Here is a 27,406-nt window from a genome sequence, read left to right as displayed (position 1 = left end):
AATTAAAGTGGAATCTACTTATCCTAATTAACACAGATGACTGGAGAGCAGGGATTATATGAGTGATGGATATTTTGCATTTTCCCATTATCTTGTAAATTATATACTTGGCTTATTATACAAGCGCTGGGGCTTTAATTGATAAAACCTCTCACTAGGTTTAAATATCTCCCATCCAAAACATCTCTTATTTAAAATGTTAAGGAGTGGAACATTGACTTCACCAATCAATGAGACCTTGCAGTTCTCAATTCTCCTAGAATCATTTTTGTTTTTAGCTTCCTTTTCTGGCAGAAATTATGAGGAAATCTCTAGGATAAGAAAGTAGGAAGGCACTTTATAAGATTATTTTGAAGGTTGGGATACAAATTCATAGTAGTGTTAGTACACTCTTTGAGATGGCCCCCACAATTCCACTATATGTATCACCACAGCTCTTAAGTTACACTGACTTTTGTAATCCTAACAATATTTCTAGCATTTATCAGGTGCTATCATAAGCAATCACCTCATCTCATTTGATACTAAGAGTGCTGTGAGGAAAGATGTTATTATTCCCATTTTGCCAACAAAGCAGGCAGAGGCTCACAGAAGTCAGCTGCCTGCTAACCAGGAGCCCAGCCAGGTTATGAAGTCAGGGCCCTGAGCTCTGGAGGCCCAGGCCCTTCACATTACATTTCAGAGAAATCTGGAGTTCCTTCCATATACAACATTTATCAGCTATGATTTACATTAAATGCAAGAGCAAGACAGGTAAAGTGAAGGATAAAACATTGATAACTTTGTTATATGAATAACTGTAATGTACAGAAAGGAAAAGCTTTAGAAAAAATTAACTACTGTAAACCAAAAAAATGAAATTCTAAGGTCCCCCAAACATCTGAATGGACTCCTCCTCTCAGCCAAGAGCCTTCCAGAGTTAACCCGAATAATGAGTTCAGGCCATGATGAGAAGGGGGAGCCAGACATGCCTTATTATACCCTCCTCCCTTTTGGAATTACTGATAGAACACACTAGGTCTGATAAGAAACATTTACAATCTATTCTCTCTGAAGCCTGCTACCTAGAAACTTCATCTTTAAGAGAAAACCCTGGCCTACACAACCCCTTATCATAACCTAGACATGCCTTTCTGTTAGTAACTCTTTCTACCAGTGTCTAATGACAAAATCTTTGAATTTGCCTATGGACTTAGAAGCTCCAGCTTCCAGTTGTCCCACCTTTCCAGACCAAACCAACATCTTACATGTATTCATTTATATGTCATGTCTCCCTAAAATGTATAAAACCAAACTGTATCTTGACCCCCTTGGGCACATGTTCTCAGGGTCTCCTGAGGGCTATGTCATGAGCCATGGTCACTCATATTTGGCTCAGAATAAATCTCAAATATTTTACAGAGGTTGACTCTTTTCATCAACACCGCTGAACAGAAGCAATAATAAGCAGACACTTACAAATAAATGTGGCTTACAACGATTACAAATGTAAATTTTAAATGTGAAACTTTTCTCACAGTACTTTGGGAGGCAAAGGCAGGTGGACTGCTTGAGCCCAGGAGGAGTTCGAGACCAGCCTGGGCAAATGGTGAAACCCTGTCTCTGCCAAAAAAAAAAAAAAAAAAAAAAAAAAGCAAAAGTTAGCCTGGTATGGTGGCTTGCACCTGTAGTCCTAGTTAGCTACTCGGGAGGCTGAGGTGCGAGAACTGCATGGGAGGTGGAGGTTGCAGTGAGCCATGATTGCACCACTGCACTTCAGCCTGAGTGAGAATGCGAGACCCTGTCTCAAAAACAAAAACAAATATACATTTTCTTTATTAACGCTAGGATTAAACAGTAAAAGATAAGGAAACTACATGCTCTTTAGGCTAAAAATAAACCACTTGTTCTTAAAAATTAACTAGCATCCTTTATTATAAACACCTGACACCCGCTCTCCTATTTTGATGAAAACTCTGCCTGAAAAGTAATCATAGTTTACTGGTCCTTTATTTTAAAAAAATGGACGTAATAAATACATGTGTAATTATAAGAAATATAATAGGAATGTGTAACAAATATTAGAAATAGGATTTTAAAAATCATTCTGAAGCTAACAGCAGTAGTTGCTGGTTGTACTTTTAATTGCATATGTATCCAAATGCAACAAAATGAAGTTCACGGGAATACATTCCTTAAGTGAAGAGAACTCACAGAAAGGTTTTTAAAGCTCAGTCACGTTACTGAAATATCTGTAGCAAAATATCTATATTTTTAACTAAAGCAAAATATTTTCTAGAGAAGTTAATTCTTAAAGAATTGAACAAGTTTATAAATATCTCAGCAATGATTAACCAATCCAATTTATACCTAAAGAAAACAAATCAACTTATTTAGAATTCCACTAGTAAATTATTCTCTTTAATTCATGTGCAGCATGTGTAAATATAAACTTACACTTAAGTACTTCCTTGCTAGTTTGAGAACAATCTTTTTCTAATGGGAATGACAGACATATATTTTGATATTCACAGAAAGAACAAATCCAACAGTAATAATAACTTGTTTTAAAAATAAGTATTCAATTGTTTCATTTAACTTATAGAATTGTATTTCTTTCCACTAAAAAATAAGTATGTTAGGCTTTCTGTGGATTGTGTTGCCTTACTCAAACTTTTCTGGAGCCAGCGAATGAACATATTTCATACTCAGTTGAGAGATTTTTATCAGTACACTTAAAGGCAGCAGGGTGCATAATTAGGTATGCCTGCCATCTGCATAGCCCTCCAGGTGCAAAAGGCATTAGCTTTATTTAATATTACCACAACATTAATTTTACTCCATCAATTTATGTCATTTGTCCTTCATTTCAAACTCAGATTGCCAAAACTAAAGCATTGGGCACGATGACCCAATTCTGATTTTGGTGAAAGTCTCATAAACAAAATCTTAAGCAACCTCCCTAGCTAAGAATATACTTAAGAACAGGAATTGACTGGCTAGCTTTCACATCTTAAAAAAAGGAGTCCTATAAACAAAATGTTCTTGATTTTAGTATTAATATTTTAGAGTTTTTTCCAGAGAGGAAGAACATCATAAGATCATGATTTTAAGTGGCAATGACAAGGCACTAGGAAATATTGAATCACATCATTAGAAAGGTATGAAAATACCATTCAGTTCCTTTAAGCCCAGAAAAGAGTTTCCATGGAGTTTCTGACACTATTCTAACATTTGTGATTCTCTCTTTCTAACAGAAAGCAGGGTGCAGACCTACAGTTTTGACTCTTGGTGGACAACAGTATCTTGGTAAAATTTTGTTCCTTTGCTTTATGAACTTTTGCTTAGAGTTATTATGGCAAATGATACTGGTTTTCCATTGAAAGTAATGAGATACTATTTCTTTTGAGCAAATTTAACTTAAAAAAAATCAGTTTCCTTTAAAGAAAAATGTTTAGTAATTCATAGTACAGTTACACAAAAATATAGGAAACATCACGAAGGTTGTATATAAAACTGAAACTTTGGAAAGTTTTGTGTAAGTTGATTTGCATCCAACTTCCAAAGAACAAGACATGATTACACAAAAATAAAAATTGAAGGTTAAAGAAAGTACTGAACTTATATGATTCTATGTCTTATAAGTACAACTGCGCCAATCATTTCTTAAAAGCTTATTCTGTGCAAGGTATTAGTACTTCACATGCAGTTATCTTATTTAATTTTCCAAAACAAGATAAATCTTTAAAGTTTTGCTGAATGGAATAAAGTACATTTAGGTGAATGAAGTTCAGTGTAGTGGAACCGTGAATGCCAAATATTTTAAGATAGACTCAGGTCAAAAATTGTAATTTCCAGTACATCAATAAGAAAATATGTAAGAAGAAAAATTATGTTTTCTGAGGATAACTGTGAGTGTTTCTGTAAATATGGATGTAAAGAGGAGGAGGGTGGGGGGAGAAAGGATCACAAAATACTCAACACTTGACATAACTTTCCAAAAAGTGTCTAAAGTTAAGTGAACAAGTTGAAGTTTCCTCCTAGAAGCAGCCTAAGGCAGTCTTTTGATGGTGCTATCCTTTTGGAAATTTCATATAACTTCAGGGAGACAGTTCTGAGATCCTTACCATACATTTGCCTCCTGCTTGACAGAATGCCTTTTAAGGGCCTATTATTGAACTTTCAGTACTTGGCTGACAATAAAAATTCTTACACAGATAATATCATTTTTTTTTTCTAAATTACATTGAAATGAATATGGAATACTTGTATTTTGAGGAAACGGAAATTTCAATGCCAAGCATATAAAAATCACCTTAAGAACATTTGCTTTCCCGTGTTCATGCTCTTAGTTAGAACTTTTCTTGACACCAACTTTTGCCTCTTAAGGTATTGGAGGCCAATCCTGCCTTACAAATAACTCTCTTTAGAAAAGCACAAAGTTAAACATGAATTCCTAGTAGTCAAAGTTGAGAAACATCTTTGTGCAAATCAAATGCATTCCAGAATATCTGTCACTGACATGAAACAACACACCAGGGCCGCTGAAAGCAAGTGATGATAGTTTTGACATTCCCACACCTAGACAAAAAATAAATAAATAAATAAATAAAAGCCTATTTATTACTTGTCTCCCTGAACACATCTTTTCAACCTCTCTATTTACTCTGGGATCTCAAGAGGGGCACCAAATCATTGTATGGCATTCTCAGACAATCAAGTAGCTGACCAAATCTAAGGCAGTTTAGTATTGTATATCTCAGAGCAGGGAAGAGCTCCCTTTGCTTCTTCATATCTATCAGAATCTGCTTTGTCAAGATTCATAAAATGGAAAAAAAAACCCTCTCTTCCTTTGTCTAATCTTTCACAAATTTTAATTTTTTTATGCTTCTAACTCCATCACTGTCCTATCAATTTTGATTTGCTACATTACCTTGCTATTCCTGCTGCTAATATATATGTGTGTGTGTGTATATATGTGTGTGTATATATATATATGAAATACTTTATTACTGTTATTATTATCCTTTTGGAGTGGTATGAAGAATACCAGAAATGTGTGATATTTCCAGTTTGATTTAATCAAATATTATTATATTTATAGAACCTATTACGGGCAATCCACTGTTTTGGGTGGTACGTTGGCACTAACATTGTAATATTCAAGTCTTTACTTAAACTCTTTGTTCAAGCACTTTCTTCTTTCACCACAGACAACTACTGTATTTCCAGAAAGAAATAATATAGCAAGCATAAGGCTTCGTTACTTATCCCCAGTACTTATGAATCTATATTTTTTCCTCTCAAACTTTACTTTCCTTCCTCCCTCCCTCCTTCCAGTTTCTCTTTAATGTGCTTTGTCTTTGTTAATTAATAGCTACTCATAGAGTTTCTCCTGTTAGCCAGACATAATGACAGTAGCTCAGCACACATAAACTTTTTTTTTTTTTTTTTGAGACAAGGTTTTATTCCCATCGCCAACTGGAGTACAATGGTGTGATCTTGGCTCACTGCAACTGCTGCCTCTCAGGCTCAAGTGATTCTCCTGCCTCAGCCTTCCGAGTAGCTGTCTGGTTAATTATTTTATTTCTTTTTTGTACTTTTTGTAGCGATGGGGTTTTACCATGTTGCTCAGGCTGGTCTCAAAATCCTGAGCTCAAGGATCAGCTCACCTCAGCCTCTTGAAGTGCTGGAATTGCAGGTATGAGCCACCACGTGCAACCAACATTTAAGATACTCTATTAGTTTCCCAGTGCTTAAACAAACTGTAGCTTAAAAAAACAGAAATTTATTTTCTCACAGTATGGAGGCCAGAAGCCTGAAATCAAGGTGCCAATAAGGCCAACTTCCTTCTGAAGGCCCTAGGGAAAAAACATGCCTTGTCTCTTACAGCTTTTGAGGGCCCCCTAGGTATTCCTTAGCTTGTTTGTCTGTTTGGTTTTATTTTGCCTCCATCTTCATGGGGCCTTCTTCCCTATGTCTGTGCCTTCACAATGCCTACTTAAATGGAAACCACAGTCATAGGATAGAGCACATCCTAAACCAGCATGAACTTAACTCACTACATCTGCAAAGACCCCATTTCCAAAGGTCACGTTCTGAGGTTTCAGATGGACATGAATCATGAGGAGACACTATTTAACCTGGGCTGTTCTTGTTGGGAGCACTTAGACATATTATGAAACTTGAAGGGGTTGGTTGGCTTTCTCCCATACAGTCTGGTAGGGAGCATCCTCTATAAAAATTACTTGCTAGCTCAAACTCAGATGGGAGGTTAGTTCATGTTCCAGCAGCCTACCATGAAATAATGGCATCTTTCATTATGGAGAGCCACTAAATGATGGCTAAGAAGGTAGATGTGTCACTGGGATACTAAAATGAGTTTTGCTACATTGGGCACCTAAATTTACAATGATTGGTTAACAACTTTTGAGTTGTTGCAATATGTAGTTTCTTCTATTTATTTTGTGTAAGAATCACTGAATTCTCATATTTTAGAACTAAGTAGAACCTTTGTGATAAAATAATCTATCATTTTGCAGATAAGATGAATGAGAGGGAAATGCATGTTTGTTAGCTAATTTGGTACAAAACTAGTAGAGCAAATTTCCCCTCATTCCTTGCTCAGTGTTCAAGTTGGACTTGTCATGTTTATTAATGCAAATAATTTTGATTATGATTTTGTCCATCTGAATACACTTGAATAGTTCTTGACTACACTGAAGAGCAACTTACAATATTACTGCATTAACAGCATCTGAGAAAAACATATACAGGCAGGATACTTCTCTTTCTACAATGTCATCTTCCTCTAATCTATGAGGAGTCTATGAATCTTTAGTGTTAGAAAAAATTGTGGAGGTAAAAAATATTAAGCTTTCCATAATGATGTTGTCCAAAGTTCCTTTAGCTGTAACTATGGACACCGTATGTGCAGTTAGACATGATAAAAACCAATTTTAAGTTGTAAATCTTGAACAGTATATAACAAAGCTTTTCCACAGTAAAAAGAACAAAAAAAATGCTTGCTGCTTCTTTATTTGTGCACCACTGAAAATTCTTATTTATCCACTTTAATTCTGCATTTACACAAAAATGCTGTAATAAAATATCTGTACACTACTTCTGTTACAAATATAGATAATATTTAAAGTGACTTTATATATTCTAATGTAGGAGTTTCACGCTCTAAAATGGGAATGAACACATGATAATTCCTCACCAGTTGTCTCAATAAACAGCTCCATCTGTTTCCCTTAGTCTTAAACTATTGTATTATAAGATGTTAATATAAGGTGATGAAATGAAGTTATGTTAATCGCCTTAATTTTTCTATCAATTTACTAATGGCAAACAACCAAAATAATTACTAACACATTGTTTTCTATCATTAAGATTAATATGAATTGAAAACCAATTGCACAGCACACTAACACATTTTTAATGTTGCATCAGTTGTTAAAATCAGCACTAAAGATTCTGGGACCCTTCTATGTTCCTCTATGATTAGCAGCATAGTTGCTTTCTAGAAAAACCATAGTCAACATGGGGTGGCATCATCATTTACTTATAGCAACATGAAAATATTTTATAAAAGGTCAAAAATAAAAATGAAAATTGAGATGTGCATTAAATATAATTTCTTTATAAAATTTAGGGACATTGCTTCATATATTTGCTATTTACTCAATTATAGAAACCAATTTTAGCAGCAAAAATACATATGCATGCAAGAGGTGGGGAGATGCAATGTTTTTATTATACTGTGTTGAAAATTTTAAAATACTGACAGTATTTTTAAAGATTTTTCAATAGAAAACTTTTTTTTCCTTTTTTTAGTTTGGGGTGGGGAGAGGAGGTAGATTGCCAAATTGAGGCATTTTTTTAAAACTCCCCAAGACTTTCTTCTTTATTTTATATTTTCATTTTTCATCCTAATTTACTGAATCCATTTTTTTTGGTTAGCTTTAGAATTATCTTTCTTTATACTAACGAGATTAGCATGTAATAATTCTTGCCCATGTGACTACAAAACGTTAGATATCTTCACAAATAAAAACCAGATTCACCTACACAAATATTCCTTCTCTTTTTTAAGTTCACAAAATGCAAGAAGAAAAGAAAAATGATGTGAGGTTGTCAGTAAGGAAAGCATTTCTATATGAGAAAAACACACTTAAGTGTTATTTCCCCCCTATAGTTTTGAAGACCCGCTGAACACAGCATAAAAGAAGTCAGGACCAGTCCATTCTCCTCACAGTAGGAGGTGAGCTAGGGGTGGGGTTGGCTCAATTCTGGCAGCCAATTCAAGACAGAACCATCAAAGTGACAGTGCCTTTTGTCCGTTTAAGGATGGCAACAGCTTCTTCATGGGTGACTCCTTCTAGACTCTGCCCATTGACAGCAATGATCTGATCGCCCCTTTTCAGACGTCCATCTTCAGAGGCTGCTCCCTGCAAATTATAAGGTAGACTTGTTTATTTCTCAAAAAATGCTGCCTTGCAGCTCACAACAGAAAAAGATCTCAACAGGAATGTAAATTGCTCTGCATGTACACACACATTGCTCCCAGTGCTCCATGGCTGCTCTAAGCCATTAAGCAATGATGAACATAGACAAAGAAGGTCTTTCTCCTAAATGGTTTTAGCATTGAGATACCAATTTGAGAGAGAATTTAGCAGTCAACAGATTAGTTGGATGGGTTTTTGGCTGTTCAGCACAGCAGTTGGTGGGAACACAAATTAATAAAGAATATTTGGGAATTTGCCTAGTAGGAATGATTCAATAGAATCCAGGATTTTCTATCCTGTAAAGAAGACCTACAGAAAGAAGGTAAATGATTAGGTAGGAACAAAAATAGTTTTACAGGACAATGGCTTGAGGGATGACAAAATCCAAAGGTCTGAAAAGCACAAAGCCACCTGAACGTTCACTACGGCAGGATAAGGCGTAAGTTCTAAATTTAAAACCCACTGCTATTTCTAATTCTTTTTGTGGTTTTGAAAAAACTATGCAAGCTGTCTTAGTTCTTACTTCCCAAGGGTAGAGAGATTCTTCATATTCCTTATGGACCCTAAATGATTAAGATTAAATACAGACATTGTTGTTTGAAAAAGAATAAAGCATGCTTATAGAAGACAATTATACAATTAAATATAAAATTAAAGATATGGAAAAGTTAATGAGGAATCCATAATGATGAAATTCTTAAAATATGTTCTAACTAGCATGCCTTAAATAAATTGTTCCTAGGCTGAGAAAAAGGACTGTGGACTCTTCTATTCACTAGCAAATGCTGTTTGTATTTTTGGACATACCAATAGCTTTTTAAAAAATCTTATAAATTAAGCCTATAGCTAGCTTGTTGTAGGTAACAGCACTTTAAATTGGCTTAAAAAAAAAAAAAAACCTTTTCCAAAATAATAAAATAAAACATCCATAAGGGACCATACCACTAATCCAAAGGCCCTATATCAAATTTTTAAACAGGTTTGACTAAGTTTTCTTTTTACACTATAAATTTTGAGATTCTAAATTTTTCCCTGCAGGAATCTTGTCCAATTTAGTAGCTCCTGAAAAACGACTTAACATATTAACAATAATTATATGGGTTTAAATTATTTTAATAGGTTTACCAGTACTGCAATATCTTTACTCTTATTCTAAACCTTAAGATAGAATAGGTATAATTATAACTAGACAATCTTGTTAATTGAATCTCTTGATTGCAAATCACTGACTTATCATAGATGATAGGGTTGCTGGATACTCCCTAAATTTTTTTCAGTAGTTATTTTTGTTTTAGTCAATGAAATTAAACTTATAAAATAAATGCTTATTAATTTTCATGTGTACTTTATGTACTTCTCTATAACTATTTTATACTTCACGACGACAAAAATATGCAAACAGAAATATCAGTGCTCTATAGCATACACATTTAAAATGTTCCATTTTCAAAAGACAATCATGTGCAATTTGTGTTCAAAGAAAAAAAAATAGGCTTTACTAACCAAAGTTCATTAATATTTTTATGTATATTGTTAAGAGTTTCCATGGAGTTTCAATTTGAACCTATTTTCCTTTAAATATAATGAAACCTCAAATTGGACAAAAATATTTAATGACCTGTTCCTGTAGGGAGTTTTGAAAAGAAATGATCAACTGTTAACCATTTGGCATTACCTCAGGCCATAAACTAATAAGCCAGCTGCTGACCACTATTAATGAATGTTTAGGGGAAAAGAGGGTGGTTAAAATTTGCAAGCTTACCTTTGCAAACACTGTTTTAACATAAATGGGTAAGTCTCCATGAGGGCTGCCATATCCTCCAACTATACTGAAGCCTAAGCCATCTGGTCCTCGCTCTAGTGTAATAGACTTACATTGAGGAGGTCTACGGTGAAGGAAAGGAAAAACAAGATTTAAATTAAAAAAACCCTATATCTATATATATGTTATGAATTATCTGACATCCACCTAAAGCTAGCATAATTCTCTTTGTCACTGACAAGGAGTATATTATGGGTATTTTTGAGATGCTTAAATTGTCAGTGCACGCTGTGCTCGGTATTTTAAATTTACATAATCTAATGAAATCCTACTTAACACCCTAATTCTATTACTCATTTACAGTTCCCTTAAACTAACATATTCATGGCATGTTCTCGTTGTACAGAGAAGCTCATTCTTTTTCCAGTTTATTTAAAGTGAGAGGGCTAAAGTTCAGGGGACAATAACAGAATAAGTCATAAACATCAGTATACCCAAGCTCAGAGAGACAAATCATTTATAAGCAATGGAAAAGCTGCATCAAATTATTTAAATTTTCTAATGTGCCTCTCTCTGTTTTCCAATGCTTTTTTATCCAATTGTTGTTACTTAATACCGTGAATTTTTTCAATCCAAAGTATAATATGTTAAATGAATAGGCAGTGCTGGAAATTTTAAAATGATAGATTTGACTTGCTCCATATTACATGAAGTGGTAACATCAAGATTAAAATATCCTCCACCCCAAAATCAGAGCTGAAACCATGGGAAGGGTAGTAGCATGCATATCTATCTAGCTAGTTATCTATTTCTCTACTTATCTTTGATCAGCTAAATCCATGCCATAATTATTTGAGTTTAGAAGCACCTGATATGTGTAATTCATACTTCATATATCCTATCATTTTACCTGTACGTAATTCCTAGAAACACGGGACAGAGAATGCAACTGTCAGGAAGACTTGATTCATAAGTAAAAAATGATAACACTAATCATCATGTATGAGCGCACCCTAAATCATCCTGAAATATACTGCTTGACGTCAGCCCAGTGAAAGAAAGACTGGAACTTGCAGGCTCCTGCTGATGACCTGTGACCACACTCACATCTCCTCCAGCAACCACCTGCACACAGGAGAAGGATAAACAGAAAAAACACATGTTCCTGGGGCTAAGGAAAGTAATTTTTCTTCAAAAAGAGCACTTGGATTAAAATGTACATTTTATTGTCCATTTAATCATTTCTGTTAACATAAAATACAACCAAAGAGAATGAAATTTCACAAGGTCCAGAGGCCTCTTAACTGTCCTCTTAACATTCTTCTAATTCTATTGTACAAAGTTTTTTTTGACGTTTTTAAAATGTGGTCTCATATGTAATTATTTTTTAAAGATCTTTGGAATACAAGCCACTTGCTAGCACTACTTAAAACTCTAGCAAATAATCATGTACTGCTAAGGCCTGGATTTTTTTCCCCTTAAAGTATAAAACAATCAATGCATCCGAGTAAAATGTTACAAAATATGTTTCATATGCACTTTCTTGGAACTCTTAATCATTTACGTTCAAGAGAAATATTAAATAAAATAATAGCAAAATATTTAATCATTTTTACTGCTTTAACATCAAAGTTCATGTGTCTTCAAGCTACCTATATTCTGAATTATGCTTGGGATAAAAATCTTACCTGCATTTCAATGGAGCCAGATGCATTTTTCAGTAGGTTAACTGCTTGGGTGTGAGTCATGCCCTCAGTGGATGTGCCACAGATAGTGACAATCCTATCCCCAACCTGCAAGGGAGAGAAAGAAACGGCCATCTGCTAAAGCAGCCATGGAGAGTGGGTCTTTGAGACCTGAGTATTCATTTCCTTCTCCACCTTGCACATGACATATATACTGCTACCAGCCACTGAAATATAACTAAGGAAACCACTAATTCCAAGAAGTCCAATAAGCAGCAACCACAAAAAGAAGCAGTGCATAATGGTTGAGTTCCACAGTGTCCAGGGGAGAGGGAGGGAGAAGGAGAAAGTCACTCTTCCCTGCTCTTCATTTCTCTTGGGTGAGACATTACTTCCTATTAAAAGAAAAAAAAACTCACTACCATTTGGAAACTGAAATTTCTCTGGACATTACTATTATAATCATTAGATGTGACTCTAAGTCAGAGGTTGGCAGACTAAGGCCCAGAGGCCAAATTTGGCCCACTGCCTGTTTTGGTTAATAAAGTTTGGTTGGAAGACAGCCATGCTTATTTGGCTGCTTTCACAGGGCAGAGTTGAGTAGTTGCAACAGAGACTCACAGGTCCCACAAAGCCTAAAATATTCACTATCTGTCCTTCCAGAAGTTTATTGACCCTGTGCTATGTATACAATCAGATTTTAAGTGTCAGCCATAAATCTGGATATCAAAGGAGGCTGAACCATTCCCAGCCTAAAGACTATTTAAACTAAAATGTGGTTATGTTCTGAGACCTATTTTTTGAGGTATGAAACCATAGAGATTTTTGCTTTAGAGAGACTGAGTTGCCTTAATGGAATATTCATGTAATTTTAGAGCTGGGCAGTTGGCATAAATTCCATCGTAGTGCTCCACAATTTGGATAATCCCTCAGCTTTGAGGCAACTTGCATATTGTTTTATAACATTGTAAGTCATATTTATATTAAACTTCTGCAAAATTATCAGTGAATGCAAATAAGTAATACTTTTCAATTTAACAGAGTTAAATCAGCATTTAAACCAATAAAATATATAAGAGAAAAATTTCACTTCATACTGGTGTTCTGAAAATACTTTCTGTTCTCTTTTAGCTTGTTCCACAGAATTTCAACATATAAAAATATGTATTAAGAAACAACTATAAATCTCCCTATTTCATTTAATTGCAAATCTGCATTTTCTCCTTTCTTTTAATATTCTTTATCTTTTACCCTAAGCAAGCCTTGCCGTGGTTGGATTAGATGATTTAAAAGTAAATGTAGACATTTAAAACTGCCTTGCAACAGATAGCCAAGTTCAAAGGTTTATAAAAACACTTCTGCACATTTTGCTAGGGCTTCTGGGGTTGTTAGTATGACTTACTCTGAGTTTTTGGGTCTGTGCTGCAACTCCAGTTGGGTGCATCATTGCAATAAATATAGGCACATCACCAAGTGGGCTGCCCACTCCTCCAGCGATGCTGATTCCCAGTGAGTCAGTAGGGCTCTGCCATGGAACAGATACAAAATTTTGGTCAAAGTGATATTTTTCATTGACCTTTTGTTTATTCTTTGGCATGATATCTATAGTCAACTCTGATCTTCTAAGTGGAAGGGCGAAAATGAAGTACAAGAAAACTGCATTACTTTGACGCAGGTGCTTAGTGTGGCTCAGGAAAATAAGCATCTGTTCAGGAAGTAAAATAAATCAAGACATTCTAAATGAAAATCATTTTGCAGAACTGATGAAAAGCAGGTAAACTCATGAAGTGAAAAGACCACACTTTTGGAATCAGTCCTGTGTTCAAAGCCAGGAAGTCATACTTGTAAATGCAGGAACTTGAAATAAGTACACTCCACTCAATAAATCATTAGATCTTCATTTACAAAATGGAGACAACAGTGCCTCTCACAGAGGGCTGCAGTGAATATTAAATGACATGATGATGACATGAAGTGTCTATAAGAGTGCTCAGAACAATAGTAAAGGCTCAATAAATCACAGCTGCTTTTACTTTGTCTCTTGTGCATGGCTGTCGGGGGAATCTGTTTCAGAACTAATAAGTATCTGCTGAAGTGAAAGGTTTACTTATCAGTGTAACAAGTGAGAGGCATTGTACTATTTTGTGTGGGGTCAAGTTGATGCTATTTTCAGCAAAAGAGAGTATGCAAACTGATTTTTCAAATGAGGTACTATGATCAGGAAATTCATTAAGGACTACATTATGTTATTTCACATGTAATATGTAATAATACATACTTTTTTGAGATGAATACGTTAAAACAGTAAGCAAGTTAACAAGAAAACGCATAAGATGTCTCCGAAAACACCAGAGTTTATATTGTTTTCTCTCCCCAAGTTACCTTTTTTATTTCAACTGTTCTTAATCCCTGTATTTCAGATGCCACTGTAAAGGCAAAAAAGATAAAATAGGGTTATTTTATGTTCATTCATTTTTTATCTCATTAAAATATCTAAAGCTGGATGGGACTAAATGGAATAACCTAGGTTTCTTTTTTATTTTTTTAAGGGGGTGCTCAAAGCTGCAAGTACACATGATTAGAACTGTCTCACATAGGAACTATTTATTTTTCCAGTTGGAAAAACGTATATACCATCCCATTCTTCCATTCTTCCTTCTCATTTTAAGTGTTGATTATATAACTACATAATCCACTTTGAATGAGTCAAGGGCAAAATGTGCTTTGCATAGAAAGACACATGTGCACAGTTGACAGGAATAAAGTCATGGATGCATTAAAAAAATTCATGAACTTAAGTGCCTAAATTTCTAGAATATAAGTCACATTGCAAACACAGATTGCCATATGGTTAGTTTCTTCAATTTGAACAACTCTCAACCAATGCACCAAGCCAAAAATTCCTCTGCAGCATGATTTCACGTAATTAAAACACAGGAGGATCACATTGATTTTCTCAAATTTTTGCAATCTTCATGGAAAAAGAAGGCTTCACTTAATGGCATCTTCTGATTTACTGGTGTTACATTAAACACAGAAAAGGAATAAAATCAAATACACCAATCTGCTTAGTAAGAAAAAAAATTACAGAATCCTGATTAAAATGTTTAGTGTATCTTGTAGGGTAAACATCAAATGGGAAAAGCTGCCATAGGCACAACTTCATGTTGTTCAGACTTTTTGCTAACACATGTTTTTGTACCTATATTAGGATATGGGATGATGTGGGGGAAAAGAAAGCTCAGAGGTAAACAAGAAAAAAAAATCAGTGTTGACAGCCAAAATTCAAACCATGTTTAAAATACTGAACCAATCTTACATGCATTCTTCTTTGAGCTACTTTCCAGTGACTCCGATGTACTGGATCCAGAGAGTGGAAAAGTGAAAGATGACAGGCTGCCTTCACTCACCTACAAATACACAACTATTTCAGAATGTTTTCCAAGTAACATACTCCCTAAATACCACTTATTTCAGAATTTAATCTAGAGACACATACCTGTTAAGCAATGGTGGCATTTGATAATTTGATGAGCAATTTAAACACAGTTTCTACTGGTGTTTTTTTTTTTTCTTTTAAAAGGAGAATTTGTCTAGTGACATAAATGAATTAAAGCTAAAAGGGTAGATGAAATTGATTCCAATCTACCTAAAATTTTAGTGGATAGTCATAATCTAATACAAACTAATCTTCTTTAAATTTAAACTGATGTGGTAGGAAGACTAGGACTTAAACAAAAACTGTAGAATTACGGTCAGCTAATAGGAAACTTATGGTAGTAACTTAGAAAATTAGTATCGGGTCTTTTCTTTTTTTTTTTTTCCTTTGAGACGGAGTCTCACTCTGCCACCCAGGCTGGAGTGCAGTGGCGCATCTCCGCTCACCACAAGCTTCGCCTCCCGGGTTCACGCCATTCTCCTGCCTCAGTCTCCCACGTAGCTGGGACTACAAGCGCCCTCCCCCATGCCCGGCTTTTTTTTTTTTTTTTTTTTTTTTTTCCAGTAGAGACAGGGTTTCACCATGTTAGCCAGGATGGTCTCAATCTCCTGACCTCGCGATCCGCCTGCCTCAGCCTCCCAAAGTGCTGGGATTACAGGCGTGAGCCACCGCGCCCGGCCTACTATGGGGTCTCTAGGGATAGATTGATGAAAATTGGCTTCCACCATCAGTAGACAAGACTGAGGAGAGGGTCAAGAGGTCTTGTCAAGAGTCTTGAAATATTTAACATCCCATTTTTATACATGGTGCTGAGTATCTATAGTTCACTTATATGGGACTCTTCAGTTGAATATTGATTGATGTTGCTATAAAATATTTTAAAAATATGTTATCTTGGGGTGAGGTGCAGTGGCTCACGTCTACAATCCCAACACTTTGGGAGCCGAGGCGCGTGGATCACGAGGTCAGGCGTTTAGAGACCAGCCTGGCTGACGTGGCAAAACCCCATCTCTACTAAAAATACAAAAATCAGCTGGGCGTGGTGGGGCACGCCTGTAGTCCCAGCTACTCGGGGGGTAGAGGCAGGAGGAGAATCACTTGAGCCCGGGAGGTGAAGGTTGCAGTGAGCTGAGATCGTGCCACTGCACTCCAGTCTAGGTGACAGAGAGAGACTCCATCTCAAAAAAATAAATAAATAAATAAATAAATAACAAATAAAAATAAAATAAAATGAAAATAAAAAATATGTTATCTTGGTAGGCTTTACATATATTAGGTAGTTACCTTTTGAGATTATGGAAAAAGAATCATGTCAAAAAAGAATGCTTGAAATCAATTTCCTTAGAATAACTTATAAACTACTCAACAGCTACACCTTGTTTACCTGGCTACTCTGATTCTTTGTTCTTCTCTGTCTCAAACTCTTTACCTCAGTCACTATCCCATGTTGCTAGGGGGCCAGACCTTGTACACAGACCCACAGTCAGGGCCATCTATGTGTCTTCTTGGCATGCTGATTGCATCACCCTGATGCACTCCACAGCTACCCACCTGGCTGCTTTGAGAAGGCCTCCTTTCTGAATGGAATGGACCAGCTTTGATTCTTCCAACTTCCAAGGTTACTGTGCCTAGGGAACACTGGGGGTGGGGATGGAGGGGTGTTTTATGGAGATGTTTAAATAAATGCTATAATCATCTTTAGGAATACATTTTATTCTTCAAGACTTTTTTGAAAGGCATCTTCCTTTTGGAATTTCTATAAGCAAGGATACCTCCAATCCCTTGTGGAAAATGGCTTTTTTAGAAAACATTCAAACTAATAAAAATAATAACAAGTAGCAGCAGCAACACCAAGTGTCTGTCTTATCACCTCATGATTTCTATGGAGACTACTTCTACCAAAAAGAAATGGAGAATTGAGCAATTATCTCATGAAACACACTAATTTTGATAGGCCAAACAAGCTGAATAACTGAGGGTTTAAAAAACAAAGTGACTGTAATCCCAGCACTTTGGGAGGCCGAGGCAGGTGGATCATGAGGTCAGGAGATCAAGACCATCCTGGCTAACAAGGTGAAACCCCGTCTCTACTAAAAATACAAAAAATTAGCCAGGCGTGGTGGCAGGCGCCTGTAGTCCCAGCTACTTGGGAAGCTGAGGCAGGAGAATGGTGTGAACCCAGGCGGTAGAGTTTGCAGTGAGCTGAGATTGTGCCACTGCACTCCAGCCTGGGTGACAGATCGAGACTCCGTCTCAGGAAAAAAAAAAAAAAAAAGCAAACACAATGAAACCACCACTACCACCACCTCAGCAACTTGTTTTGCCCTCAATAGAAGAGGTACTTAGATAATTGGGTAAATTCTCTTATGGCCACACTGGGCCTGAATAAACTTATGATATAAAATTTAGATAACTACTACTATCAACAGGAAACATGAATTGAAGACAATCTTCTTGTACCCCTTTACAAATAAACCATAGGCATGCAAGAAATGATGCACAGTCTAATATGGAAGTAGCACAAGGAGGTGTTTGAGATCCTGTTTTGGAGTCACTGGATTAAATCCAGACTATGTGATTTATTAGCTGTGTGACCGCAATGGATGTTTAACCTTAATAAATCTTTTACTCTGAATTTTAAAAACATACAGTATTATAGGTTGTTGAGATAAATAATCCATGAACAATGCTTATGACAGTGTCTAAAATGGAGTAAGATTAATACAAACATTGGGTACTGATATTATTATTCAGTGATGAGAGTACAAAGGGATGTGTTATTCTTGAAGATGTTGATCATGAATCATACTTTGAAAGGTCAAAACTTGACTTGTAATATCCATAAGTTTGTTTTTTTATTTGTCTGATTTGGGGTTTCTTTGCTGCAAATTTACCAAACTCTTCTTGAAACTATTTATATTTTCAGTTTACATAACTGTAAGGTTAACATGTCCATACATTAATTATTCACTGTGTAATGTTGCAACCCGTTCACCTACCTGTAACACTTCTCTCAAATATCAAGGGCTTTATTTTAAAAATTGTTAATTTTTCCAATACAAAAGCAATTTACGCCCACTAAAGAAAATTTTGGAAATAAAATGAAAAAAGATGGGGAAAGAAAAGGACCCATAAGTCCAACAGATACCTCATAATTATTGTTTAAAAAACTTAAAAGATTGTATTTTTTACACAGTCGTATCTATGCCGTAAATACAATCCTCTGTCTTATATTCTCCACTAATTACAGTAGTCCCCCTTTATTGTAGGGGGGAATATGTTCTAAGACCCCCCGCCAGTGGATGGCTGACACTATAGATAGTGCTAAACTCTACATATACTATGTTTTTTCCTATACATACGGTTTAATTTATAAATGTAAAATAAGGTTTAATTTATAAATTAGACACAATAAGAGGATAATAGTAAAATAGAACAATTATAACAATGTGCTGTAATAAAAGTTATATGAATGTGATCTCTCTCTCCCTCTAAAAATACCTTATTTTACTATACTGTGGGCAACTGAAACCACAGGAAGAGAAACTGCAGATTAGGAGTGACTACTGTATATATTTTATCATGTTAAAATAGTTGTCATGACACTTTGGGAGGCCGAGATGGGTGGATCACGAAGTCAGGAGATCGAGACCATCCTGGCTAACACAGTGAAACCCCATCTCTACTAAAAATACAAAAAATTAGCTGGGCGTGGTAGCGGGCGCCTGTAGTCCCAGCTACTCTGGAAGCTGAGGCAGGAGAATGGTGCGAACCCGGGAGGCGGAGCTTGCAGCGAGCTGAGATCACGCCACTGCACTCCAGCCTGGGTGACAGAGCAGGGCTACCGTCTCAAAAATAAATAAATAAATAAAATAAAATAAAATAAAATAAAATAAAATAGTTGTCATGAACATCCTTTCAAACAGCTACACGTTTGCCATGCATCCTTACTATTTATACCAAAGTTTATGTAGTTTTTGCCAACCACGTTGCTTCCAATTTTCCCACTATTACAAATAACACTTCAATGAACTCTATGTGCATGAAGAACTTTATGTGAAGTTGTGTATTAAGGATTATTTAAAGAAGATTTTTAAATGAAAAATTAATAAAACAAAAATAAGCAGCAGCAACAAACATGTAAGTTATACAAATATTTATGGTGTTCATTATGTACTGTCAGACTAGCTTTTTTTTTTTTTTGAGATGGAATTTCATTCTTATTGCCCAGGCTGTACTGCAATGGTACAATGGTGCGATCTCGGCTCACTGCAATGTCTGCCTCCCGGGTTCAGGTGATTCTCCTGCCTCAGTCTCCCGAGTAGCTGGGATTACAGGCACATGCCACCACACCTGGCTAATTTTGTATTTTTAGTAAGGGGTTTCTCCATGTTGGTCAGGCTGGTCTCGAACTCCCGACCTCAGATCCGCCCGCCTTAGCCTCCTAAAGTGTTGGGATTACAGGCATGAGCCACCACACCTGGCCAGACTAGCTTTTTAAATGACTGTTTTAAAAATTATTTACATTGTTTTATGGATGCTTCCATTTTTTCTCTCTTTAGGATATATAATTCTTAAAGAGATAACAATTGTTTTTAATGTGTCTCCAAAAAGAATGTATTCCTCCTTAAAGAATTCTAATTACATTATGTTTTAAAGATTGAGAACCCTAATGAGAAGTGATAGATGTTAACTTTGCTTTAATAACCAATTTATAAACAAATTCATATGTTTGGTTTATATAAACCAAGTGCCCACTTGAAAATCCCTCCATGAAGCCCAGCCACTCAGAGGCTCCCCTTAGCGTATTAGACCTCCAACAGCTCTACTGCTGCTGGGCACTGTCATGCAGGCTTATGTTAATTGCTACCCATGATATGGGTACTGATGATGACAGTTTTCTAGTTAATGTTGAATTATACTTCTTCAGGTCATAAAACACATTAGGTTAAAAAACAAAACAAGGAGATAAGCATTGCCTGTTTACAGGAATGCAAATTCCCTCTAGAAACTGGAATATTCCCTGACACAGAATATGGCTAGGTCCCAGGAATTGTCAAGTGACTTTTCTGTGCTTTACAATTCATTCATTTTTAAAAATGAAACTGGTTCTGCCTTTCCAATTGGATAATGATCCTTCATGGTGAGTTTTCTTTGGAGGAAAGGAGGAAACCAATTTTATAATGTAAAATGTACTTGAGTTTAGAATGATATCTAGGGATGGAGGCCTTATAATTAGGATAATCCCCAGTGAAGGTACTGCCGAGTGAATCTGCATTAAATTACTTTCGTTGCATAAGGATGACCATTCTGCTTCTGATTTTAAATGTCAATTTCAAATAGTTCAATAGTTTTGAGTCAGATTAGTATTTGGAGCAAACATTCCCTTTTATGGAAGATAAATGATAAAGTCTTTCCATTTTAAAAGATTTGACTTTTTTTTTTTTGAGACAGGATTTCTGTCACATAAGCTGGAGTGCAATGGCATGACCACAGTTCACTGCAACCTGTGCCTCCCAGACTCATGCAATTATATACTGTGAGTAGCAGTGTGTATTACCATTCTCATTTTATGGGTCACTCAGCTACTAAGTGGCAAAAGTAAGACTCAAGAATCAGTCTTAAGGCACGCACCACCATGCCCAGCTAATTTTTATATTTTTTTTGTAGAGATGGGATTTTGCCATGTTGCCAAGGCTGGTCGCAAACTCCTAGGCTCAAGTGATCCACCCGCCGTGGCCTCCCAAAATGCTGGGATTACAGGCGTGAGCCATTGCACCCAGCCTTGAGGTGACACTTTAAATAAAGAGAAGTCATTAGTAATTTGACTATGATAGCCCAATGTTAAAATTCTCTTTTTTCTTCTATGCTATTACACAGAATTATTTTTGGCATCTTTTACCTTTAGCAAAGCGGCAACCGCTTCCTGGGTGGCATTACGAACATCTTCCCCATTCACCATTAATATCTGGTCTCCCTGCATCAGTCTTCCATCGGCATCTGCAATTCCTCCTTTGACAATGTCTGACACAAATACTCCAGTATCGTTTCTGCACACAATTTTGAATTTCAACATTATCTTTTCCTCAACTGTAATGCAATGCTTATTTAATAAAAAGTTATGTTTTTACCCAAAATTTTTACTTGTTTTTATGACTTTAAAAGTTTTATTATTTGGAGCAACACTGGGGCAACATTAGAATTATATTTTTTGATAAATAACAGCTTATGTCTTAGAGTGCTTCATAGATTGAAATATCTCCAATAAACATATTTATTCTTCATCAATTATATACTGTGAGTAGCAGTGTGTATTACCATTTTCACTTTATGGGTCACTCAGCTACTAAGTGGCAAAAGTAAGACTTAAGAATCAGTCCTTGGATGCAAGCTCTACTGTTCTTTCCAAACAAGAATGGAGCTTTGAATGATAGTAACTTGTGGTTAAATAAATATGTTGCTATCACCATCAACATCATTAATATTGCTGAAAATCATAACAGATGTGTATCTCAAACTAAACACCATTTATTAACTAAAAATCTAAATACCATTGCTGTGATGTCTTTTATTTGAAATCATTACACATCTTCCACACGAGACAGGTTTATGCAAAATAAACACAAATCTTATTCCCAACCATTCTTTCACAAAACTTAAAAAAAAAAAAAACCCAAAACTTCTAAAGATACGAAGATAACCATAAATAGAAATACATAGTAAAAGCTGAACTGTATCACTTGTTCTTGCCAAGGTCATGACATCAAACCATTTCACCATTTGATCTTCCACTTTCCCATCTTTATAAACTGGATATTGGATTAGATGGTCTTTGTATGGTCTTCATAGAGTTTAGGGTTAATTAATGGTGGTTTTTATGATGACCTGGTGACCCCACATCCTGTAGTAGCCATGTTACCCATGTCATGTTTCATAAGAACTAGGCTACTGATACTGTATTCCAAAAAAAAGTATAATTTTTAGACATATTCCCACTGAGACTCAAATAATATGCTTAATTCTTTGTGTTTAAAAATAATTAGCCTTTAGCTGTCTCTGAGAAAACAAAATGGTGTAAATGCTTTTTATTTCCATACAGAAAAGTCGCTGCAGAACCAGGGGTCTATGCTGCTGGTTTGGCAATTCTGAAGAATGCCTATTTCCAAAGAAGGATATCCTGACATAAAGATCACCATTTCACAGATTTCCAACTCACTGGAAAAAATAAGCTGATTTGAAATGGTGGCTATCTGAGGCCCAAGGAATGACGAAATCAACTTAGGGCCACTGCAGACTGCAGGTGCGCTTTTTACTGAATGCTGACTTCACAAGTTTAACTATCTGGCAGATTCTGAGATCAGATCCAGATGGGCTTATAATACTAAAAGGAAGAAAGATTTATGAAATTTGCTGGATTATATATTTGTTAGTATCGCTTATAAATGAATTTGTTAATATTACTTATATGTAAATACTTTTCAAATGTACTTATATATAAATGAATTAGGTTGTGAATTTTTGTGCATTCACTATTCCATTACCACCCAGGCCCCTTGCTTTAGGTCCTATTGATGGCACACTCTTGTTCACTCTGATCCTTCTCCCTACAGTATCTTCCATTCTCCTTTAATAAACCAATTCTCACTTATCACTTTTAGCCTCAGCTCAGACACCTCTTTTCTTGGAAATTTTCCCTAATTCACTTTAATTAAATAGGGTCAATTGGTCCCTTTCTCCTTTGCTACCATGGGTCCCCCACAAAGCATCTTTGTCACTCATCAATAGATTCCTTTGTTGCAAGAATATATTTAATTCAACATTCACCAGACGATGAGTTTTTGGAGGTCAGGAACCATGTCTTCTTTAACCGTGTTTCTGAAAACTTAATGTATTTCCTAGCACATAGCAGGTGCTCAAAAATATACCAAATGACTTTTTGTTAAGTACCTTCAAAACCTTCCAATATTCTGATTTTAAAAGTCCAAAACCGACATCTTTTTATGGTTCTGTAGTGAGGGGGCTAACAATTACCTATTGAACACTAGCCACTGATAAAAGATTCAGCTACTGCTATTACTCTTTAAAATAATTTAAGTCCCATCATTTCCAAGGGAGCATTGGGTTTGTCTTCCTCAGTCACACCTTTTACCAACAATACTTAATCCTAGGCCTTTTCCCGGCTTCTTCTGCAGCTCAATAGTGAGGGTGTCACACACTTCCTCCTCTTTGTATGGGGCCTCATCTCTGTAGAGTGTCAGGCGCACCCTCTGTGGCGTCTGTCTCAGGACATTGATTGCTTCATCATGTGTGGCCTTTCTCAAGTCAATTCCATTCACCTGGACAGAAATGGGACACTGACTGTGAGGAACATGAGAAGCAAAGGGGAGTAAGGTGGGGAAAGGAGAGAGAGAAAGAAGCAAAGAAAGAAACACTCCCCCCAGGAGCCTTTTCTCTGTTAATTTTGAAGGTCAAAAACAGGCATTCTATACCTCTAAGATCTGATCTCCAGCCCAGAGTCTTCCATCTTTACATGCTGCTCCTTCTTCATAAACTTCATGGATAATAATGGCACCCTAAGGGCCCAAACAAAACATACCCATACTTATCCCATTCTCCTAGGAATGGTGAGCAGAAATGGAGTCCAAACACATTACACTTTGACAGACAGCAATAAGGGTTATAAACTCTGGCTCTACAGGTACAAGCCCCATATAATTCAAGGGAAAGTGTAACAACAATTTTTGCTAAAAGGCTCAAAGGAGCTTATACATTTTTCCTAATGATAGAGAACATTAAAGAAAAAACTATAAAATAGAACATGCATACACAGATGAGAGACAACTTTCTTATTCATAAATGAAATCATTTTTAAGGTATTTTTGGCATTTAGAAAATTTTGTCTACAAAGTATCTAATTTTTCAAACTCTCTCTCTCTTTTTTTTTTTTTTTAAGATGCAGTCTCACTCTGTCACACAGGCTGGAGTGCAGTGGTGCAATCTCAGCTCACTGCAACCTCTGCCTCTCATGTTCAAGATATTCTCCTGCCTCAGCCTTCCAAGTAGCTGGGATTACAGACGCCACCATGCCAGGCTAGTTATTGTATTTTTAGTAGAATTGGGGTTTCGCCATGTTGAACAGGCTGATCTCAAACTCCTGGCCTCAAGTGATCCACCTGCCTCAGCCTCCCAAGGTGCTGGGATTACAGGCATGAGCCATCGCGCCTGGCTCAAACTCCTCTTAAAATGGGTTTAACTCAACCTGGATATCAGCAAAAAGGAAATTAAAATGTAGCAAGGACTGGTGAACTGATAGAAACACTTTGAAATTTCAAGGTCAAAATCACCAGTGTAGCAAAATCTTGCTGAGTCAGTATTTATTGGCTTGCTCAAAGGAAAACCCCCTGTACCCAACTGAATATTTGCCTTATAAATTAAAATAACAAATACAAATTTTCTCGGCCTTCACATTTCCTTTACTAGAACTGCTAGACATCTCCCCATAATGGTCTCCGAGGCCTGGCTGAAGGGCCGCCTGTGCAGAAGCACCTCTGGGTGGTGCTCACCAGCAGTGTGTCTGAACCCCCAACGATGCTCAGGCCCAGCCCTGTTCGCCCTTTGGAAATCTCGATGGTGGTTTCACAGCCAGGGATAATGGGGCAGGTTGCAGGATCAGACGCAAAAATTGCCGGTGTTGATGATCTGCTTGTATCTAAAAATAAGTTAAAAATGAAATACAAATAAAAATTAGTTACAAGGCATATCCATCAAACTCATCACACAGATTGACTCTGAGGGATCGGCAGGGAAATGGGTCCAAGACTGTGGACAAAAAGAGACTTTATATTTACCTCAATCTTTTAATTATATTTAAAAATAAAACAAATGTGATTAAATCGCCATTGTTAATTTAAGGTAGTGGGCAGAAAATTACTCATTTAATTATTTTCTATACTATCCTGCATGTTTTAAATTGCTAGAGATATAAAGGATAGGATATGAAGAAGAGAGAACAGAGTTAAATTGAACCTCAAGTTTCACTTTGATATTATCCATTTCAGTGAAGCCAAACACACTTCTTATGAGTTAAAAGATTTATAAAACTCAGAATAGAGATATGTTGCAAAGACCTGGAAGTATATTCAGGGAAGACCACAAAACACATCAATAATTTTGGTTGTGATGCCTGCTTTTCGGGGCTTTTTACATTTTTGTTTCCTTCTTATCCTAGAGCATCTCTTCTTATGTAATCAATTCTAAGCAAAAAAAAGGACCATTTGCAGTTTTCTCTTTGGGTCTCACTTGATGTTTTATACATTCAGATGTCAAATCCTGGTGCATATATGTTCCGAAATGAATAGGTAAGAATAGATCACGAGAAAAGGGGAATATAATTTCACACGTTATTTTATGAGAGTCTTCATATCATATCATATGTTTTATGATAAAACAAAGAGCATACAGCAAATAGCATGTTTTGGGAAAGCTAGGACACTTGGTATAGTAGCGTATGCTTTAGACAAGATGTTCTCTTTTTAGGAAATCAGAAACAGACTATTTTCTTGCTCCTTAAATGGTAAGAACAGGTGTAAGATATTTTCTTTTATGTTAAGTTTTCATTTAGCATTTCATATTTTTATAGACAACACTATTTAGGGATCAACATAAAATTGAAAAATGAGAAAATTTCCATAAAATCTTTTAGCACTTCAGTGAATTATCCAGTCTTTCTAAATAAAGGATTATTTTCGGAGATGTATTACTTTAAGACTTTTTCATCCAAGTACATTACAAATGTTTTAAACTAGTGTTTCCTTAAAAAACTGTTAAAAGAACAGTTTGGAGGCCAAAAGAAATTTCTCCCCCCACCCCCTGTTACAGAAAAAGCCAGTGCCTTTAAGTAATTTTTTAAAGTTTTGATGCTGCAGAGCTTGAAACTTACTGTTTTATTACACATCAGTGTATTCTTTCTCGAAAAGTAACTCAAAGGAATAATGTACCTCCGTATACTAGACTGGAAGTGTAATGACACATTAAAGTGTCATCCTACGGTTCACTTAACCTAAATCCATTTCCATTATGACAAGACCCACTATTACACCTAAAGCATAGAACTCAGATCTGCTATGTAGACCACGGCAATGACTAAAGAGTTTCTTAAAGGGGCAGGCAGTACTGATCCCACCTATGAAACAGGATAATTGCACATTCATTCTACAGATAAGAAAGCTGAAGCTTAGGGAAGTTAAATTATTTTCCCAGTTTAAAAAAAATCATCTACAAAATGATATTTCTAATTCATTAGTCAGATGCCTGGAATCAAGGTGCCCTTAGCAACAGATTTTTGGAGAGCAAAGAATACCATTCTCTTGTTTTAGAGATGAAGAAGCTGAGGCTTTGAGTGGTAGGTTTCCTAAGATGCCACAGCTGCTTAATGTACAGCACACAGATTGCCTGCCTAACAGTCCAGTACTCTTTTTCTAGAAGTGCTCTCTTTACACCCTGCCCTCACCATAGGGCTCCCTGACTACCACCTTCCAAACAATGAGCCACAGTCAGGCAACTGCCTCCCAAGCAGAAACCCTTTGCTGAGTTCAGGTGTTCCATATGTGCGGGACTCTCATGAGCCCAGAGGCCTTACTTCGGATAGACTCTGGTTCCGGGGAGCCAGACTGTGGGACCATCAGAGACTGGGAGCTGTTCTTTTTTTCTCCACTGGCTGCACCAGCTGCTGAAGGAACAGCCTGGGTATCTGGATTCTCAGCATGGATGGTAAGTTTTACTGTCGTCTTTGTTGTCTTCAGAAGGCTAATAAACTGGCAGGGTGTATGTGTGGAAGAGAAACAAAATTCAAAGGTGAATTAGTTGACATACCAATGAGTCACCATTACCAATGGAATCTAATTCTCTCTGTGGTTAAGGGGAGAGACAGATGCAAATTATTTCTTTGTCAGGACTTGGGTAAAGAAAGAAATGGCTCTAATTTCTCTCTATCTTTTCCAAATGCCTGATGTAGATTAGGGCCATGGTTAAT

At 36.2% G+C, this 27,406-nt stretch overlaps 1 protein-coding gene across 9 annotated transcripts in view; it reads right to left on the bottom strand.

Moving 5' to 3' along the window:
• Positions 1–7,018: 7,018 nt before the first annotated feature.
• MPDZ (multiple PDZ domain crumbs cell polarity complex component) overlaps positions 7,019–27,406 on the bottom strand; it is a 174,438-nt gene continuing 154,050 nt past the window's right edge. For 8 of the 9 annotated variants that reach the window (XM_050761615.1, XM_050761619.1, XM_050761622.1 and 5 more), the window contains 13 exons: positions 27,014–27,188; positions 24,939–25,084; positions 23,865–23,948; positions 23,518–23,711; positions 21,278–21,425; positions 16,927–17,013; positions 15,256–15,346; positions 14,319–14,362; positions 13,339–13,461; positions 11,940–12,044; positions 11,264–11,376; positions 10,252–10,375; positions 7,019–8,432 (listed from right to left, as the gene is read on the bottom strand). In XM_050761615.1, coding sequence (XP_050617572.1) covers positions 8,286–8,432; positions 10,252–10,375; positions 11,264–11,376; positions 11,940–12,044; positions 13,339–13,461; positions 14,319–14,362; positions 15,256–15,346; positions 16,927–17,013; positions 21,278–21,425; positions 23,518–23,711; positions 23,865–23,948; positions 24,939–25,084; positions 27,014–27,188 — 1,581 coding nt within the window. In that variant the 3' untranslated portion in view covers positions 7,019–8,285. The remainder of the gene's footprint in view (positions 8,433–10,251; positions 10,376–11,263; positions 11,377–11,939; positions 12,045–13,338; positions 13,462–14,318; positions 14,363–15,255; positions 15,347–16,926; positions 17,014–21,277; positions 21,426–23,517; positions 23,712–23,864; positions 23,949–24,938; positions 25,085–27,013; positions 27,189–27,406) is intronic. The other variant, XM_050761617.1, reaches the window with a different exon arrangement.

This window comes from Macaca thibetana, chromosome 15, assembly GCF_024542745.1.
Source record: "Macaca thibetana thibetana isolate TM-01 chromosome 15, ASM2454274v1, whole genome shotgun sequence".
Lineage (NCBI taxonomy): Eukaryota > Metazoa > Chordata > Mammalia > Primates > Cercopithecidae > Macaca > Macaca thibetana.
The sequence above is the reverse complement of the archived record's forward strand: the minus strand, read 5'-3'. Positions and strand labels throughout refer to the sequence as shown.